The sequence below is a fragment of the Artibeus jamaicensis genome, unplaced genomic scaffold, assembly GCF_021234435.1.
Source record: "Artibeus jamaicensis isolate MK-2021 breed Jamaican fruit bat unplaced genomic scaffold, CSHL_Jam_final scaffold_3307, whole genome shotgun sequence".
Taxonomy (NCBI): domain Eukaryota; kingdom Metazoa; phylum Chordata; class Mammalia; order Chiroptera; family Phyllostomidae; genus Artibeus; species Artibeus jamaicensis.
In genome coordinates this window covers 4,153,742-4,174,254 of record NW_026522040.1, presented here as the reverse complement: position 1 = coordinate 4,174,254, position 20,513 = coordinate 4,153,742, and the positions used below count along the sequence as shown (strand labels likewise).

General features: G+C 53.4%; 1 protein-coding gene across 3 annotated transcripts in view; it reads right to left on the bottom strand.

The window, feature by feature from the left end:
* The window catches only part of PLXNA4 (plexin A4), a 440,676-nt gene that overhangs the window by 313,141 nt on the left and 107,022 nt on the right, over window positions 1-20,513 (bottom strand). For all 3 annotated transcript variants that reach the window (XM_053657100.1, XM_037165822.2, XM_053657101.1), the window contains exon 3: window positions 10,230-10,412. In XM_053657100.1, coding sequence (XP_053513075.1) covers window positions 10,230-10,412 — 183 coding nt within the window. The remainder of the gene's footprint in view (window positions 1-10,229; window positions 10,413-20,513) is intronic.

Sequence of the window (20,513 nt, the reverse complement as noted above, 5' to 3'; positions counted from 1 at the left end):
ATCTTCTTAATTTTTATTAGTGTTTTTCCCCCTAGTACATCCAGGAAGGCTCTACATTTGTGAAGCCAGATGATCCTCAGCTCATTCACAGAAGAGATGAGGTGTGCCTACATTCATATGCTCCCGGCTCCAAAGGTGAAATATGTGTGGATAAACAATTTGTCCAAAATCAGAAGTGCAGCCAGCAACAGCGTCAAGATTTCCCGGCTGTCGGTTCCGTGCTCCGTGCAGCAGGCAGGCCTGGTCCTTAACAGTTTAGAGGCCTGGGCAACCCCAGATAAAGACCTGGGCAGACACTCGGTTCTTAAGACTGCCGGGAGGATGTGTCAATGCGGAGGAGGGAAGCTGCAGGGTGGCGTTCAGTGGCTCCTTCTCGCCTTCCTCTCTCTGCCTTAGGAGAATGGTTGCCATGACCACTGAGGAAGTATCTTGTTTTCCTATTTGCAAGCTTCTTCTCACCTAAGCATCTTAAAGTGCTGTGTATGTATGCCTATACTTCCTTGTCTTCCTACTTCTGGGGAGAAATGAGGACAAAGAAAGAGAATCCCCTTTAAGGATGGGAGTAAAGAGAGCTTCTTTTCCGCTTCCTACCCAGAGTCCACCCATGATGCCGTGGGCTCCTCCCTGCCTATGTCCCCTCATCTAACCCATTTACTCCCATCGGTTTCTGCCCGGGACACAGAGACTCCAGACAAAAACAAAGACCAAAGAAGGTGTGAAGTTCCCCTTCCCCTGTCCCCAGACCTACACCCCTCCAAGACAAATGTAAAGCAGAGAGATTAAATTATCACTAAGCTAATTATGGGACTCACACTTAGGCTGGCTGCTGGGAAGCAAGGTCAGCAGGCAAGAGGCATGAAAATTAAAGGCAGATGCAGGAAAGCACTTAAAAAAGCAACTGGGAGACTCATTACCGTCACAACGAGGAGGAAGAAGCCACTCTGCTGTGTGAGGCGCTGTCCGTCTGGGCTGTAGTCAGAGCGTTTGACAGCTAAATAGCACTACTCTGTCATCATCTTGCAGCCGAAGTGGGTGAGTCAGAGGTAAACTGATTAGATGGTGTGCTGCTAATTTCCCAGGGAGAACATGAGGGAGGCGGGGCTCAGACCAGGAGGGCAGAGTACAGAGGGCACCAGCCCCAGGCTGCAGCGCAAAGAGGAGGGCCTGGCTCCTACGTGTGCGTGTATGGGGTGCGCACGGGTGTGCATGGGGTGAGGTGCACATGCATGCGTATGATCCCAGTGTGTGTGTACATGGGGGAGGGGGCATATAGCCATGCCTGTGTGCGTATATGTGTTATCTACCTGAAGATGGAAGGTGAGGAAGGGCTTGGAAAGCATCAGAGGGCCCCTTCTAGCACTTTTCCAACAGGACAAGTCCTTACGAGCTTTCTGTGATTGACACGGCCCTCAAAACTGCTGCCACGAGCTCAGCCATAAAAATTCACATCATTTTGCTCAGTTCTGGATACTCAGTGACTCCTCCTGTATCATCAATATGATGCAAATTGAAGACATGTGGGCCTAAAAATTGGCAGTCTGCAAAAGGGGTCTGAAAGTCAAAAAGCAATGTTTTTTCAAACCAGTCCACACAATCACTCTGTCCCTTAAGTCACCAAATTTATAAAGCCTCTCATTATGGGGCCAGAGCTGCCTCAGGACAGATGATCGTCCTGGGCCAGTTGGTCAAGATAATGCTTATGAGTGGATTATCATAAATTGAGAAGACAATACTATATAATGACAGGAAGAAAGAGCTGAGAGGATAAAAGTGGAGAAAGTAGGTGCAGGACTGGGAAAGGGGCCAAGAAGCTTGGGTTACGGAGACCGGTATTAAGGAAAAAGAAGAAGGTGGGCCAGATTGGTGGGGACAGAGGCTAAAAAAGAGACGGCATAATCAGGCCCCCAGCTCCAGAGAGTCTGCACAGAAGTTACGGGACACAATCAAGCAGAAGCAGCCATCTTCCACCTGAGTGAGGACGAGGACCCTAGGTGACCTGCCACAGGAAAAACAGCCAGGAGCGCAGTCCCAGAGGCTGTGTGTTGGAAGAGAGCACGTGAACCAAAAAGAGAAGCACATACCCCAAGTGTGTCCCAGGTGGCAGGTCAGGGGTAAGTAGAAAAGCACAGCTTGTCTGTTTTCCTGAAACCCTCCGGCCCCTCCCCAAGGCCGTCGCCCACTCTGCTGCAGGATCGGATCTGGGCTCCAGCATAATTGCTCCCTGAGAGGAACATTGCCCGTGGAGGATGCATTGGTGAAGTAAGAACTGCCACGTAGGTGGGAGTCCCATTGTTTCTCAGGTGGGAGCCTCTTCCTTGGTGTTTAAACTTAGCCAGGGCCCTTGAAGACTCAAAATGCACAGAACCATGGCTGAAGGCTGAGCTGGAGGACCTCCATCCTCAGTGTGGCTGGGACACTTAAATTCAGAACTATAGGCACCCTGACCAGGTACAGGAGGCCAGGTAACCACTTCTTCTCACGGCTGTGGAGGTAAGATTTACCTGCAGCCCGAGAAAGAAGCCTCAGCAGAGTCCATTACTAGTTAAAGCAGCCAAAGGGAAGAGCTTAGGTCAAATCTGGGGACCTCTGGTGACTTACTCAGTCCCTTTCCTCATGTGCGAGATGGAGGTGGTAGTATTTGCCCTGAAAGGAAATGTTGAGGATGATGTGAGATAATCAAGCCACGTAATCCACACAAAACACCTAGGGTGGTACCTGGTAGGTACCAGGAGTTGAAAGTACAGGGTCTGCTCCCCATCCTCTCTTTCCAGCCAGCTCCAACTCCCAGGAAAGTGAACCCTTCCTAAAGACCTAGGTGATTCCCAGCAGAGGTTAAGCTAAGGAGGCATGGGTTCTCCTTGGCTGTGCTGAGCTCTCATCAGTCATTGATTTCAAACCCAAGACCCTCTCACCCACCACCCTCACCCTAGGATGAACAGAGCACCTGAGCTCTCATCAGTCATTGATTTCAAACCCAAGACCCTCTCACCCACCACCCTCACCCTAGGATGAACAGAGCACCTGGGCTCTCATCAGTCATTGATTTCAAACCCAAGACCCTCTCACCCACCACCTCACCTAGATGAAAATCTCTCAAGATCAAACCCTCTCACCCACCACCCTCACCCTAGGATGAACAGAGCACCTGGGCCTGCTCAGTTCAGGGCTCCCAGGCCTCCTGTGGAGGGTGGCTCCTCCCCCCCTGCTGGCCCTGTGGGTCTGGCAGGTGACTCTGTACCTGCCTGTTCACACTCTGGATTCTCTGATACGCCTGCATAATCAGCACCCAGGGACCTGGGAGACAGGATCCGGCGTTGGGTGGCTTTTGTCTCTGAAGAGGGCTGTGCCCTCTCCCATGCCACCAAAGTTAACTTGAAGTTTCAGAAAGCTGGTTCAGATGCCCTTGATGGCACATAAACAAAGCCCTAACGTGGCGGGTAGTCTCTAAAATGACCTCCACGCCCCCTGCCTCCTGGTATTCGCACCCTTGTGGAAGCCCCTGAGTGCGGGCTGGACCACTCCACTGAGTCCTAATGAATAGAATACAGCAAAAGTTATCACTTTTGAAGTTGGGTTTCAAAAAGCCTATGGCTGTCCTCTTGGACACCCTCTCCGTCTGTCTCAGCTGCCATGCTGCATGAATACCTGTCATGGGGAGACCCACGTGGCCGGGGACTAACGTCTCTAGTGAGGACTGCAGGCTCGCCAACAGCCACATATGTGATACTGAAAGTGGATTCTCCCCCATTCCAGCCTTAGGCCCGTGGATGACGGCAGTTCCAATGGACACCTGGACTGTCGTCTGTGAGCGACCCGGAGCCAGAGGACCCAGCTAGCTAAGTCACGCCACAACTCCTGACCCCCAGAGTGTACACAAGAACATAACGCTGTTTTAAGGCTGTATGTGTGGGTTAATTTCTTCCATAGTTATCCATAACTAACATACCCGTGTCTCCTGGGCTGCGATGGAAGGTCTGGAGTACACGTGGGAGACTTGAGAGCACTATTTTAGAAGTCCGTGTGAACGCCTCTATGAGAAATCACCTCAATGAGCTGCTGGAGAAAAGACCGTGATGCCCCCGAGAGGCAGGCGGCAGGGCCACATTCGCAGGAAGTCACTTGAGAACAAGCAGACCCCCAGTCAGAGCTTCCGCTGGTGGGCTCAGTGCTGTTCTCCTCCGATCCAGAACCGACCAGCTACGGGTCCAGCAGTAAGGGGACCATTTACAGCTGGGGCTCCACTTCCTCTTCCTGCCTCTGCCGCCTCCCTCTTCCTCTGGTACATCATGTCTTTCATCCTTTCCCATCTTTGTTGTCTTGGTTACATGGCCAGACTCCTGATATGCTGCTAGTTTTCATTTTAATGACACGTTCTTGTAAAGCACAATATTTTACTTCAATCGCATGTGTCACTGGGTAAATTCCTCCAGCGTGTCTGGCGTTTCGGCACCAGCTGACTGAGTGCGTTGCATGATTTGGGGTGTTTCCGAAGCTCGTTCTTCAATGTTAATGTCTTTGTAGTTTAATTTACGATCAGGACCACTTTGATACGAGTGTGCATATATAAATATACACCCATATGATTCAAAAAAGTGGCGCACATGCGTCAGTAAATCTTAACTTGGCAAAGCTCATTTAAAACCATCTCTTTAAATCATGTGCACTCACAACGACCATTTAAAAAATAGACGGAAGTAGTGTTTTCTGGGGCTCTCAGGGTGTGTTCCAAAAGGACACCAGGGGCAGACTGAGTCTGTGCCCCAGCAACTGGCTTCGAGCGGCTTTGAGAGGAGATGCAGCAAAAACTGCCTTGTGAGGCTCCCCCCGACCCTGTGCGTGCTCAGGTCAGCTCTCAGTGACCACCTGAGGTCTCCCCAGAGACATGCAGGGACGGTGGGTTGGGGCCAACACAGAGTAAGAAAAAGGGAGAAAATAGTGCCAGTGGGTCTTAGTATTGTCTGAGAATGTCACCTATGCCCAAGAGGACACGGACCAACTTAGCTGCTCCCCATAGCTACCTATCAAGGAAACAAGAACAAAAAGTCTGACAGCCCAGCAGAGGAGACGAGAAGGAGGTGGGAGGAGGACCATGAGGAGTGGAGTTGACATGAGGTGAAGTTGCTCTGAAGGCCAGTCCCTAGGATCCGCAGGCCTCTAGCACTAATGACAGAGCAGCCAGCTCCTGTCCCTGCTCGGCTGTGAGATGAGAGGAAGAAGAACGGCACCCCTGGAACATCTCTGGTGGTCTTCGGTCCACAGCACCTCAACATCAGCCTCCCCACCCCCAACTTAATCCACAGGCTGAGTTCTAAACAGGCTTCATGCTTGCGCACCCATGGGTCAGGAATGCCGAAACAAGACAAAAAGACCATACAAAGTGCTATGGTGCTTTTTTCATAATAAAAATTGTCAGCATCGATTCGCCCCTATTTCTTTTTCTTTCTTCTTGGGCATCAAACCACTTGCAAACCAGCTGGCAGCTCTGGTTGGAGAAACTTGTAACGCAGCAGAGCTCGCTGACCAAACCCTGCGCCAAACACACTCACCCTCCCAGGCAAGTGGGAGTCCAGCACTGTCTCTATTGGCTTTGTGATGCCTCCAGCCATCTGGAGTGTTTTCTACGGCACAAATTTCTTTTTAGTTAAAATTCATTCAAAGTCCCAAGTGCATATTCCAAAAAAGCCTCAGGTACACTGAGGAAGTTGCCACGCAGGGGCTGCCCATCTCTGATCGGACTCTGCTCGGTGACTCAAGCCCAGCGCACACGCATACCCCGTCCGTTCATGAGAACTCGAGGTCAGGATGATGCAGCCCCAGGCAGGTCCTCCTGTCCCCCACTGCACTTCTGGCCGTATGTCCCCTCTGGACCCAAGCTCAGAGACTACAGAACACAAGCAAACCAATTTCAAAACTGGCTCAAGAAAAAATTAATTAGCATGATTAAACTCTTCTGCATGACAACTCCCGAAAAGAGTGATTTGGGGGTTTTCCACTGCTATGGACTGGGTGACACGCACCCAGTTCCCACCAAGAGAGGCCGGTATGCTGCGTGTGGTCTGTGCACATACATACGCACGCCTCACGTATCCGAGCAGAAGCCAGTTGTGGGGCCAGCCAGCTGCCACCTAACCAGCATCCAGAGTGCCCAGCCCCTTGGCTGTGAACAGTTTACCTTGTAAAACACCCAGGAAAGATGCAGTAACAAAATGAAAGGGGCAATCACACCTCGAGTGGAAGTTTATGATGTTTTGGTTCACCGTGAGCATTAGTCTCTCCCACTAATGTTAGGCAGTAATTCACTGCTGAGCAGCAGCCATAAAATATGATCACTTAGGGGCAGGAAAGTACAAAGCAGAGAAGGAGGGAGGGGTGGGTCCCAGCCGAAATTTTTAAGCAAAGAGATCTTGTCCCTAGGAGGGGACACTGACCGCATTACCCCAACTTGGGCCAAAGGTCTTCAGATTTACACAGACACCCTGAAGCACACTGGGATGGTGTTTGCCTGAAGATTTTTTCCCTGTCAATGGAACTGGAACAGTCTGCCGATCATTTCTAAGTTCCCAGGTACCTCCTGGTGACTGTAGTAGCTTTTACATGCCATATTTCTTAACAGCACATGCCTTTAACACACACTATGAGAAAGGCTGCCAATACCAGCCATAACATATACACATCAGAAAACATAAAAAGCGTCCAAATTGGCACTCTCCTCACCTCCTTGCCCCCTGCCTCATGTGATGCGAGCACTAAAGGAGTGAAATTGTGGTCATCCCAGGCAAGGTTGCAAACGACAGGGACCCACATCTTTCAAACAAAACACAAAGTCAGTTATTTTGAGGGCAGCCCATGGATAACTACAGTCCAGCTTCTGGACCCTGGAAACCCGCAGCAAGTTCCCTTCCCCTCAGCAACCCCCGCACCCCACTTCTGCCTGCCCTCCCCACCGTGAGTCCCTTGTCATGCTGCAAAGAACTCTGCGAGGCCCTTGTACACACAGGAGATTATTACAGGGCTCAGAGAAGCCAGCTCTGTAATTATGGCTACAGTATGATTTCCATTATTCTCACCCTTTGCTTTCAGTAGCTCACAAAACTTCCTGCAAAGTCCTCCTGCAGCCCCAAAGCTTTGCACGACTGGGCCTCTGCCCAAGAGGTGAATGTGGTCCCGATAACCTCTGGGAAAAGCAAGACAGAGTTATTCTAAGGAAAGGGGAGTGGTACGTAGTGAGCAAGGGTGGTGAGAAATTCTATTGTTTAGGAAAAATAAATAAACTGGCCAGTTTTGCTTTTTATTATTTCAAACAACAGACTCGGCGGGCCAGCCTTCCTTTCCCAACTCAGACTGTCCCCCTGGGCCGCTCTGCTGAGTCTGCAGCGGCCGTAGCTGGGCTCCAGCAAAACTATTAAAAAGGCTGCCACTCGGAGCTTGTGGAGCAGAAAGTTTGGCCACGCCGATGGCCCGGCTGTCCCCAGGAGGGCCGCTGGCTCATTCCCCCATCACGACCCTCTGCTCTTACCTCTCAAATGTTTCTGCCTCACCAGTCCCGCCATTGCTCTGGAAATTAAGTGTAATATCCCAGGTGGCTGAAACAGAACCGTTCTTATATAACCCCCCAAAGTGAAAATGGGAAATGCTGGCCCACAGTTTATAAAGCCAGCTGGTCGGGTATTAGCTGTCATCCTGGCCTGGCTGACCTCTGGGGACACATCAAGGCCAGGCCCTGCCCACAGCCTGCCCCATGAGGGTTGTCTCCATGTCCTTGGCTTGCCCAGGCTCCAGGGAGGGGGGGTCCTCAGCCCTCAGCACATCATGGAGATGTGCTCCCCTCCGACCTCCCGCCAGGGGACAGCCCCCTGCAGGTGAGCGCGGCAGCCCCCATGGGCCTCGGTGCACCGTCTGACAGCAGCACACACTTGGGAGTCGGCTGTGTTGGGTTTCTGATGCAGCCACAGCCGGGAATCACATCTCTTTTTTTCCCCAAGGAGAAAATAACTGTCTGTTCTGTTATGTGCACTGAACTCTCAATGTTTGATACTCTGACACCATATTCCAAGTGGCTCAGACAGTAGTCACAAAAAAAAAAAACCACCCCACTTCTTCAGGATCTACTCAGTCTTGTCAGCAAGTAAATGAGCCTCTGGCACCTGGTAGGAAATCCAGGGTGTGGGAATCTTTGAACACCTTGGAGTAAGTTATTTCTCCATTTCACTGAGACTGGGTTCACTAGAAAAAAGAGCCAAAGCACCCCAAATTGCCTTGCTTACATATTCATTCACAATCCCATGTATTTGCCCAACGAGCCAGTTAATGGACATACCATTGCATGAGTTCATGTATGAACTGTATGTAGGAAAGCTTTGGTATTGAGAACTTGCTTTTAGCAAACCGTACTCCCTGAGTCACGGTGCAGAACGATTCGTGCGTGCACCGCCTGGGTGTATTCAGACGCTCACTAGACACAGTTGCATCCGGTTTGGGGATCCGCCTTCCCAGACCCCTGACAGCGGGAGCTGCATGGGGAGGGGAGGAAGGGCACTGAAGTCAACCAGGTTCCCCACAGCGAGTCCAAGTGACGAGCGACAATGTGCATCAGAGGAAAAACCCAGGAGGCCGCAACAGACACGGGGTTTGTGCAGGGACAACTCGCTGCCACCTCACAGCACCTTGTCTGGGCGTCCCCAAAATTCAGCTCCACACACAAGCCATCAACCACAAAGAGACGGATGCAGAAGGAAAACATGCAGTTGTGTCTGATGTGCTCTGTGCAGAAAGGCAGGGAACTACGAAACATAATTCTTTTAAAAGAAGATTTTATTCACGTATTCTTAGGCAGAGGGGAAGGGTGGGACGGAGAAAGGGAGGGAAACATCAACTGGTTGCCTCGTGCACGTGTCCTGATCGGGGACTGGGCCCACCACCCAGGCATGTGCCTTGACTCGGAATCGAACTGGCAACCCCTCACTTTGCAGGACAACGCCCAACCAACTGAGCCGCATGAGTCAGGGCAACAAAATATCATTCATTTTTTTAAAAGATTTTATTTATTTATCTTTAGAGGGGAAGGGAAGGATAGTGAGAGAGAAATATCCATGTATGGTTGCCTCTCATGTGTCCCTTGCTGGGAACTGGCCTGCAACCCAGGCATGTGCCCTGACTGGGAATTGAACCCCGATTGTTTGGTTCGCAGGCCTGCATTCAATCTACTGAGCTACACCAGCCAGGGCCAAAATATCATTCTTAAAGCTACATAGGCTGTGATTAAATTATCCATCAACTGGACACTTGTCATATGTTACCTCTTTAGGAGCAATGCTGGATGTGGGCTGCTTTGCCCGCATCCTCCTTGCCAGTGCCATGGCGATTCACTGACACTCCTTCCCTTCCAGGTTTGACACCCGCAACTACACACACATGCCCCAACTCACACACACTCTGTTCCCTGCCACCTGCCTGCACACTCTCATACCCCAGGCCCAAAGCAGGACCTGTGGCCTGCAGTCTTAGAAAGGCTTCTCGTCCCAGAGCACAGGGCACACTATGGAGCCAGCCCTGACTCACTGCGATGAGACGCCTGAGCAGAGCGGGGCGACGGAACAGTCCTGGATGGGCGGGCGCCCCGCCCCCACCGTGGGTGGGCCACCATCACCCTGTGCCCCTACAGAACAGGGGGGAAAGCCCATGCCTCCAGATCACACCGTTCCACTCCACCTTAAGCAACTGCTCTGGGCACCATAATGTCCAAGGTTTCTGGTCCCACAACTGGACTCTTAGCCCCAGGAGCAACTCCAGTGGGTCCTGAGCTTTCCTCCATTTCCCTGAATGGATTCCAGATGGATGTGCAAGCCAGAGGGTCTGAAGCAAGAGGAGCAGGCACATCCCTTGCCTCTGTCCATGTCCCCAACCATCCAGGCCTAATGATGTTCTTGCCTTAGGCACAAACCCAAGTTAAAAAGAGCACACCATTTAGGATGGCCCAGTGAGGCTGGGGTAACAACGTCAGGGAAGAGAAAAATCCATACTCCCTTCATGTGATTCCCACAGCAACCTCAGTACAAAGGCAGAGAAGAGACGAGATTATCATTCATAACCTCACAGCAACATACTTCCTTACCACCAACCTGTATCACTCGCCTGCCAGGCCCAAGACAGCAAAAGAACATGAGATTATATCCATCCCGGGGGGACAAACTGTCTTCACAATAATCAAAATGACAGCACCTCGTGCCTACCTTTTTCAGCTTGCCAGTTTTGGTGCCCACGAAGGCCAGAGAGTGATTCTTGTAGACATACGCGATGACAGAAGTCATGCGGTCCCTGTCCTCTGTGAAGACAGGGATGCCACGCACCATCTCGGACACGCCCAGGGGTGCATTCATATCCAGGCCACAGAAGTTATCATCGATGGTTAAAAGCTGAAAGTGAAAAAGGAAAGAAGTTAGGAAGGAGCATCGGGGCAGTTGGCAGAGGTATTGAGCCACGGAACTGTGGGGCTAGAAGGATCCTTGGATGTGGTATAAGTCCCTCTTTGTCACATGAAACACTCAGCTCCAGAGAAACTGAATGCCCTGTCAACAGTCATCCAAGTAGGTTGCAGGACCATGGCAAAAAAAACCCCGCCCCACAAATTCTTAGAGTCCCTTTTCTCCATACCCCTGTGGTCTCTCTGCACCTCCTGCAGTCACTCCAGGGGCCATCTCGGTAGCTGCCGCCACTGTCACATTGGAAAGCACCAGGCCAGCACCCATGAGCGGGGGCTCCCGATGGCTCTGCTCAGGTATCGGGGGGGGGGTGTCCACATTTACACGTTCGCTGTCACAGTCCTCACTCACAAGTGTACAATAGAAGGGGAGCACTAGAAACACTAATGCACAAACGGCAGGACCGTGGCAGAGACACGCACAGGCAGTGGGTTCGGGAGAAAGGGGACATGGGACATGGGAGGGATGGAGGCTCGCGTGTGGACTCACACGCCGCTGTGGCGCCTCGCTCTGCCCGGTCGCGGGCTCCCTGTTCCTTTTCGAGCACAGCGAGGCAGGGCAATTCCCAGAGGGTCTTCTGTGGAACCCGACCCCCACAAGACGGTCTCCCATCAAAGGGGTCCTCGGGCAAATAATTAGGGGGAACAGTACATTCTTACACCATGTAAGAGATTCGCGGTGATTAGTAACAGGAAACGTATGCAGTCTTTTTGAGAATAAATGTGTTTCAGATTACCTCGCCTTTCCCAAACATTGTGCTCCCTAACCGCTTTTGGACCAGCACACCTATTAGCACCCCTTAAAGAGAAGACCCCCTGGACGGCCTGCGGTACACACCGCCCCAGCCCTTGCCGCTGACTCCAGGGCGGTTTTAGGAGTCAGAGAACCAAGAGGAAAAGGCTTCAGGCTGGTTTCCTTCCCAGTGTTTTGGCTGAATTTCCACCCCCGTTTTATTCCCGGCCTCCAGGCCCCCGCATGAGCAGAGAGGGTCATGGGGTTTCGGACCCACTGCAGAGCGGTGAGGACCTTGGCTGTGGCCGGTGAGGAGGCCCCGGTACTCCCCAGCAAGCAGCTCTGGTCGGGCGTAGACCTCCCCCGGGCCCTACAGACCTACAGGGGATTTTCCCCTCTGTCTTGGAAGAACTGTGTGGTCTTAGAAGGATCGTTCTGTCTTCTGCACTTTTATTTTCCACCCTGTAAAGATAAAGGAAACCACCCCTGCTTTTTGATGGGCTTCCATAAAACCCACAGAGCTCATGCTTGTAAACGTCCTTTGGACTTTTCAGAAAAAAAGGAGTGAAATAAAATGCAAGGTGTCGCTTTTTTAAAGGCTTCAATCCAGCCAAAGAATCGGCATCTGGAGAACCAGCAGGCGGGCCCCGGCCAGGGGGCTCTGTGAAAGCAGCCAACTCTGAGCTGTTCGGGGCTTCCGTGGCTCCTCGGCTCCCTCCCAGGAGAGGGAGACAGGCATTGTCCGTCCCAGGGAAGACACCGTGCTGGGCATCGCAGTCCTCTCTCAGACCTCTCCCTTTCTTCTTACTGTGGCGGGGAGCATGCAGACCGGAGGCAGGGGGCTCGGCCAGCCTGGGCGGGGTTCGTGCAGTGTGGACGTCTGGTCCAAGCCTCCGTGGCCTCCGGCCTCTCCCACCTGGTCTGGTCCAACAGCTCCGGACCAAACACAGCCTCTCCTTCTCCAAAAAATAACCACCACCACCACAGGAACCCAGGTTAGTGGGGAGCTTTCAGGGTCTAGTCTGATATTCAGGGTTCTCTCCTAAAGTTGGGAAATGGGGAAAGAAAAAGATGGTGGAACGTGAAAGGAACAGACAGAAACGAGGAAGAGAAATCTGGGCAGAGGGAAGACAGAGGCCCCTTCCTGTGGGGTGCTCCAGGGGCAGCAGGGGGCGCACTAGCCACCCTCCTGGCCTGCTCGTTCCTGCCTCAGGTCCGTAAGGAGGGCGTGTCCCTGACTCAGCCCTCGACTGGCCTTCAGGGGCCTCGCCATCCGGGCCTTGCCCATTATGACCCATTTTCTAAAGAGATGGGGCTGAAAGACTGACTGTCTGCTCTGTACCGGGGTAAACCGAGGCAGGGAACAAAGCAGTCCCTGTTTCACGGTCTCCCACCCCCACCCGGCACGAACGCACGCCTCCCTGGCCTGGGCAGACTTAGGCCCCTCAGTCCCCAGCACTGCACTTCCGAGTGGCTAGTTACTGAAAACCCTTCTTCCCCTTGGCTGGGCAAACAAACAACCGCCCACAAGAAGGCAACGTGCATTTGACCAACGGCATCATTGAGTCACCAGTTGCTCAGAGGCAGAAAGTCGGGGACTTGTGCGTTCCTGCTGTTGTGACACCAGGGCACAGCAAAGGGGCTGGGGGAGGGACGTTTTCCTCAGAAGGAAGTGAGGGAGGCTCAGCCTGGTGGCCTGGCAGCCCGGGCTCTGCCGTCTTCCGCTCCTAACGGCTCCCCCCAGGGGCTTCTTCATCAGGAGCCAGGTCTCAGGGTCCTTCTCTGCACCCAACGGCCATCCCCTCCCAGTGGCCTACCTCCTGGTGTCACCACCAGGAGACCACAGCTGGGCCTTGACCAAGGTGACTGCTTTCCAGGGACAATGATGGCTTTCTCCCCACGCTGCCCCCCAGGGGGTGAAGATTCGATCAGGGCCTCTGACCAGGCCCAGCCCAGGTGAGCGTGGATGGGGGGGGGCCCTAGCTGTGGCCTGAGGGGGCCTCACTCTTTGTTTCCTCAGAGCTGGGGAGCTGGGGAGGGATTTTGAGCCCTGAAGTAGTGGGAAAAACACAGGATCGGGGTTCACAGAGCAGCTCAGCCTCTTCTCAGCTAGACAGCTTGGCGCAGGCCTCACTCGTTCTCTGGGCCCCAATTTCCTTGCCTCTAACATAGCAAGGAAAGGACGTTGTGAGGTCGAGGTGAGATAAGGGGTATGAAGACACGTGATAAACAAGAAAGCAGTTCATCAATGTAAGGTGATGTTCCACGTTAATTTTTCCCGTGGAAATCCTGCCTGGGACAGGGGCAGGGTGGCTGCTGGAAGGGGCCCGCCCCTGCCTCCTGCCCAGAGCACAGGTCTCCAGGAGCACGCCTGCCGGGGGTGAGTGCAGCTGCAGCCGCAGGGTACCTACAGCTCCGGGCGGAGAAGGCAGAGTGTCCGCAGGGCCCACAGACACGCAGGGGCCAAGGTGCAGGGAGCAGGGGCCAGGGTCATGTGGGCTCTGGAAGGGAAGGCAAATTGAAGAAGGCCTTGGACAGGTGCGGCTGGCATGGAATCCTGAGCACTCCGGGCGGTGGGGAAGGACTCTGGCCCTGGCTGAGCCCTCCCCTGGGCCCCATTAACAGCAAGATCAGAGCAGCAGCCAGAGGAGCCAGGAAGGGACCCACCGAGGTTATAATCAGGAGCCCAGCCTCATCTGCAGACCGAGGTTACAGCCCTTCCTCTCACCACGCCACAAATACCCAGGAATGAGCTGTGGCCACCATTATAATGTTTGCTTATTAGAGAGCAACTTCATCCTCAGCCGAGAGAGAAGCAGGGTCTGTTACATGGAAATACATGTGGTGCCTGTGTGGGCAGCCCCGTGAACAGATACTGAAGTCTCAGACAGGGCCATGCCGCTCATGGCCCCTCTACCCCGATCAGGATACCAAACCTGCGTTCCGCAGGTGTCCTCACGGGATACAGGGGTTATAAATTAGGACCGATGACCCACTGGATTCCAGGGACCATGGTCTCCTATGTTTTGTGCATCTTTGTGCCTTTAGCCCAGTTCCAGGCTCATAGTACGTTAGGACGTATGTGTGAAATGGATGGATGAATGGACGACTAAATAAAAGCCTAAGTTGCACAGCGCCTGGCACTTTGGAATGTGAGCCAGAATGCCTGGGGTTGAATCCCAGCTGCACCGCTCACTGCTGCGGGGCCTCGGGTAAGGTAGTGTTAAGCTGTCTGTGCCTCAGTTTCGCGTGGGTAGGAGGAGGACAGTACCAACAGGACACACCGCTGTCAGGACGAACGGATTTGGTGCAAGCGGCACCACATGTGGTGCTTCCTAAGTGCTATGGGGATGCGTCTGCTTCCTACTGTTTGTCCTGGACAGTTCAGGCCACCTCAACGAATCCCGGGTCTTTGGGGAAATTCACGGCATCTGCCTCAGAAAGGTGTTGTCGGGATGAAAGGAGCTAATGCTGTCGAGATGAAATAGGTGGTGCATCCCACGATCTGTCGGATCAATGAGGCTGGGGGGCAGAGCAGACGAACGGCCTAAGATCCAGAAGGTGCAGCCCCATTCCTTGGAAATGCAAATTCTCAGGCCCCTCTCGGACCTACTGGATCAGAAACTCTGGGGTGGAGCTCAGAGATCTGCATCTAACACCCTCCCGGTGACTCCACTGCCGCCGACGTTTGAGATGCCCTGGCCTGTGTCACCATGAAGGTCCCTTCCGAGCGAAGGGCACATAGACCATGCCAGGGAGAGAATGACACATGACCAGCACCCCCTCTCTGGAGCAGGACCCACTGGACCAGGGTGCAGAGTGGCCCACGGCAGCCCCAAGGGCCTCCCTGAGGGATTGGGTGCAGGTGGCCTGGGGAGCCAGCACTGACACTCCGAATTATGATCTAATAGCTTCTCATGCTTCCCTTGCCCAAGAGGCAAAGGTTACTGGGCAATTACGTGTCGCTACATACAAATGACAGAGCAGTTACGGTTACTCTACCAATTACAGGGAAATCACTCCCACTCTGCAGAGAGACTGGCACTCTGCAGGGCCGAGCTGTGAAGCAGCCACCCAGGAGCCCCTGGAGTGTCTGGTGGTCTCTGCAGAGACTCTTGGGGAAGGGCTGCAGAAGGGGGCAGGCCTCGGGGACCATGGAGACATCTCCTCCGGAGCCCTTCTGCATCATCTCCCGACCCCGGGCCCTCGTGACTCACTCATAAGTAACCACCATCACTCTGACACTGTGCCACTCCATTCTGAAGGCCCCAGGTGATGAGGTGGGGTGGGGACCTGACACTGAAGTCACTCCTCACCCCTGCTAGCATGGCCCCTGGGCTGGATCCTGATGGCCCCTCCCCTGCTAAGTGGAGTGGTTCAAGCCCATCCATAGTTGCCCCACCTTTGCAGAAGCCCACGCGGAGTCCTTATTATGGAAAGGTCAGAAGTAGGCCAGAGCTCAGTGGTCCAAACGCAGTGCTAATGAGTTAGGGGTCACCAGGCCCATGCCCCTGTGGACCAATTAGCTCAGTTCTGGGGCACGGTCTCTCCCACAGCCACAGGCTGCCCCTTGAACCCCAGGCATCACTGTTTACAAATATCCCAAACTAATCCACAGGGGGCCAACCAGGTGAGAGAAGAGGTATAGACCATGCAGCCAACTCCTCCAACCAAGAGGTAGCTGCCAACTGTTCTGGGCCAGCAGCAGCCGTCTCTGAGTCCGTAATGGAAAATTCAAGGTCAGACTTGGTCCTCCCATTGCTCGTGGGCAGCTCCTGGTCCAGCAGAGAGGAGTCCTTTGATCTGTGAGCAAGCCAGTTCTCCTGCCCTCCTTGAATGCAAAAGTAGCCTCTAGTACCATGCACAAGAGCCCTGAGCACCCTCATAAGAGTCCATCTACCCCCAAAGATGCCACATTAGACAAGGGAAAAGGGCATCAGAGATGGGCTCAAGCCCACTCACTGTGGGGCCTTCAGTTAGGCCCTTTCCACCAAATTGTTGGTCTATTACACTATTAAACTCCTGTTTCTATGAAGGGAAACCAAGGCACTAAAGGAAGGCAATACTATTAACTGTTCCCCACTTGTTAATTTGCTTTAAAGTGATTAGGAAGGCTCTACTAACCCCAACCAGTGGGTAAGGACCCAACAATTTCGAGATGAAACATCTCAGTTTCTCCCCTTTCCCAGTGGGGGACACAGACCTGGGCCATGATTGGTCAAGGCCATACATGCCCTGCTTCAGTAATGAACCCAGTGCTGGGGGCACAGAGGGCGCAGCCGCCAATGCCTGGGGAAGCAGCGGGGCTGCCTGGGTGCACTTCGGGGTTCTCTGTCAAGCACAGTACATTCTCTCACACGTCATATTATTGTGGAGAAGGAAAATGACTCAGGATCTTAGAATCTCCCAGAAGGGGAAATGGAGGCCTGCAGAGTAAAATGATGTCCCCAACACCAGCCTGTGGCCAGTCAAATTATCAGAAAATAGGTACCAGGACCCCAACTTCCCTGTCCAGAGGGAAAAAAACAACAGATCTCCAAAGGGGATTCTGCTGGCATTGCAAAAGGGCGGCCCCAAGAAGCGTATTCCAGCACCGGGGAAACAGTCCCAGGAGCAGAGGCCGCTCAGAGAAGAGTCCTGGCCGGCACCTCCCTTTCCTGCCGCCCCAGGTGAGCGCTCTGACCTTCTGTGACCTCTGGGAGACACCACTAACTCTCCCTTCCAGAGGAGGCCCTTAGGTGGTCAGGAGAGCTGGGCTTCCTCCTTCCCCCCGGCCTGTGGGTCCCAAAGGAAAGTGAGAGCTAAAGCTTTGAAAAGAAATACAAGTGAGGAGAAGAGGAGGGAAGCCCGTGAGGCAACTGCTGACGTGGGAAAGAGAAAGCCTTTGAATTCTTCATGCTCAGCAGACCTCACTTTCTTCCCATCATTAATTACAGGTATACACACACACGCACACGCGCACCCCGAGGAGCTGATCGCAGCAGACCTCCACTGGAAACGGGGCATCGGTGAATCGCACACGTGGGGTGTCTGTCTAAAGGGAGACACGGATCAGATGAGCCGCAGCAGTTCAAGTCTACACACACGCAGACTCCGGCCGAGAAGCTCCGTGGTGCAGGAAGATAAAAACCGCCCACTTACTGGGGCCATACCTCAAACATGACCCCTGACCCCTAGGTGCTCATAAACGCACTGGGGTCTGATGCCCACCGGTGACTCTGTGCCCTCCAAGGTGGGAGAGAGTCCTCAGAGGGGCAGAAACATTTTGGGGAGGAGGCTCTAGCAGGCTGGGTTTACTCTCATCAGAAAGCCTCTTACTCCATAAAACAGTCCCATGTGCTTGAGTGCTCGTTTCTGCAAGGAAGAAGGAAATACAATCAAGCTATACAGCACCCTAAAGGCTTTCCTGCTGTGCACAAACTTCCTGTTCCCTCCTGTGAGTCCCGCCCCTCCCCGAAGGTCTGCCCGGGGGCCCATGCTGACCCTCCAGGTTGAACTCTCTCGAGAGCCAGGGAAGACCCGCAACAGGTGAAGGCTGGCCCTGCACCCGACTGTGAGCACAGCCAGGGACACGGGAAGGAGGCCGCGTCTGCTTTGATACTAATGCATTATCTCCGGATTCTTTATTGTGTCTTTTTCAATGAGCCTGTAGGAAAATAAATGTGCGCAAAGAGAGGGGAAGCCAGCAAGCCACAGCCACAATAACCTAGTTAGACAAACACATTTTTGGAGAGGCTTCATGAAAAACGCCTCAGGGTTGGAAAAACAACCCAACAAATTACACCCATGTTCCCAAGAGCCAAGTGCCTTGTTTCTGAGCATCTCAAAAATGGCTGATACCTACATAGAGACGGTCATGGTGTTTGAGGAGCTTTGTGTATGTGTGTGTGTGTGTGTGTGTGTGTGTGCACATGGATTCTGAGCACGCCTCCAAGGAATTAATGTGAGCTACCCATTGAACAATGCATGTGATCTGATCAAAGGGACACTTATTTTTATGCTCATTTTGCTATTTCAGTGTGTTTTGAAACTGTCTGTGGTCCCATCCCACCAGATATCTAAGTGGTCTTTTACTCATCACAGTAACACGCTACCCTTCTAATAGGAACCAAATGCCACTAATCTGAGCTGCTTTCCCAGGAGAGGGGCATGAACTAAGTGCTTTCTGCAGGCCTGCCTGCAACCACCAGCGGGCCACGGAGAGGCGCCACTCCCGGGAGCGGCAGAGCACAGCAGTCAGGAAGGAGCTCCATCCAACTCAGAACCCTGGGCTTGATCCATGACCTTCTCCTCTGCATCAGATCAGTGGCTGAGAGCCCCATATTCCCACCTCTGACGAGCAGGCAAGGCCCTGACACCATGGCTGGTGCTGTAGGCCAGCCAGGGGAGAGAATCGGAGCCCAGCTCTACCAGCCCAGCTCTGCAGGTGGCCACCAGGCTGGAACTAGTCCAGGAGCCAACCCTGGATCCAGGGGAAGTCGCAGGGGAGGCTTCTCAGCGTTGGGAATGGTACCAAGTAAAACCCATTTGGGTGCTGCTTTTCTCCTTTCGTATCTCAACTTCAGAGCACCCTGGTGCTGCCTGTGAAGGGCAAAGAAATCCCACACGGCCCATCAAGCCCACGTTCTGACTCCCCTCCCGGTCTTCTGCAGACGACCCCGGCGGCCACTGGAGCTGTAATTGGAGTGGAGCGTGCCATGGTGATTAAGTTTGTGTGTTTGCTGGCGGGCGCTGGGAACCACTGGCCCCGCTCGCCAGGCTGAATTACGGGGTAGGTCATTCCCTCGTTAGTGGGAATAAATTTTATTAGCCCCACTCCAGTTGCCACGCATCTTCCCCTCTCGCTCCTCAGGCCGAGTGTGAGTCTGGGTGATGTTGCCTGCCTGCAGGATAAATCAGCCGGACAAATCCCATTATATTTTGGAACAATGGCAGAGACATAGTAATGACGCCAAGACCAGGGAAAGATGTGGCCTTTCTTTTCTCTTGCTGATCGCGTCTCACGCACGTGGACAGCATGTGGGGCCCTTCTACTAGGAAAAAAATGTAAATTGAGAGTCTGAAGAGAGAATTCCCTTAGCTGTCTTTCTTTTCTCTCTCCACTAACTTCGTTAATGAGAAGAAGCAAGCGCTCTGTGCCCGTGTGGAGTCATTCCCTTCTGCCTCGCAAAAGCAGCGGGACACCTGAAGGTAACAGCAGGGAGAGTCTGGCTCGAAATGTATCCTCTCCTTCGAATCCCTTAGCCTAGCATTCATCACATGTGAGGGGCGGAAAGGGAGGCAACCGGGTGCATTCCGGGCCTGGGACGCCAAACAGAACACCCGGGGGGAGGCACAGCCCAAATGGCTCTCAGCCAGATAACAGTGGGGGGGAAACAGAAGTTTGAAATCACAGCGTTATTATTGCGTCTCTTTCTGTCTCATCGCGGGGTTATTACAACCAAAGGAGAATCCACAGATGGGCCTACGACGCTGTTCAAGTGTCCTGCAGACATGAAGTGCTCCGTGTCTGTCCTTGTTTACGCATGTCCGTGGATTTCTCTTTCCATAGCGGTCTCCGCACACTTTACTAAGGGGAGATTATTTTATCACCTCCTTCTTGATGATGAAATGTATGATTCAAAACAAAAGGGAAGCTGCCCACCAGCCCAGGGACGTCTCAGGAGTCGGGACTGGCTCAAACCCGAAGGTCCGGGCTCCCAGGCCAGTATCCAGGCCACGACGCCACCCTGTGAGGGTGGCTGGGATCGAAGGGGAGGCCCCCAAATTCGATTCTGGACTGTGAAGTCGGGTGGTCTGTGTGCTGACGGAACGAGCGGCTCGGCTGCCCATTTGGGGACAGCTGTCGCACACTGAGTGGGGTGTTTGCATGTGCCTGTGTGCACATGAGAGAGACACCACGCTGTCGTAGCTGCTCCGTGTAATGTGGGGTGTGTGGGAGCATAAATCACAGGGAGACAGAGGGCGCTGAAGACACGGCAGTGCACAGAGTGTGTATGTGCATGAGATAGTGAGACGCAGCAGACAGAGCCGCAGGCGGGCCAAAGTGACGGGGAGAAGAGACACCATGGGAAATGAGTTGGCACCTGGGACCGAGAGAGCCCATGTACACGCGAGTGTGTGCATAGGCGTGCGCGCTTCCCCGCCAGGGTTCACGAGGCAGGTGTCTCGGCATGAGCAGGCAGCATTCATTGCACGGCCCTGCCCCCTGACCCTCCGCTCAGTAAACCCAGTGCTGGGGACACTCGGTAGCGGTGAATTCTGCATATGTGATTCCTGGGACTTGATGTTCTCCCTGCTGAC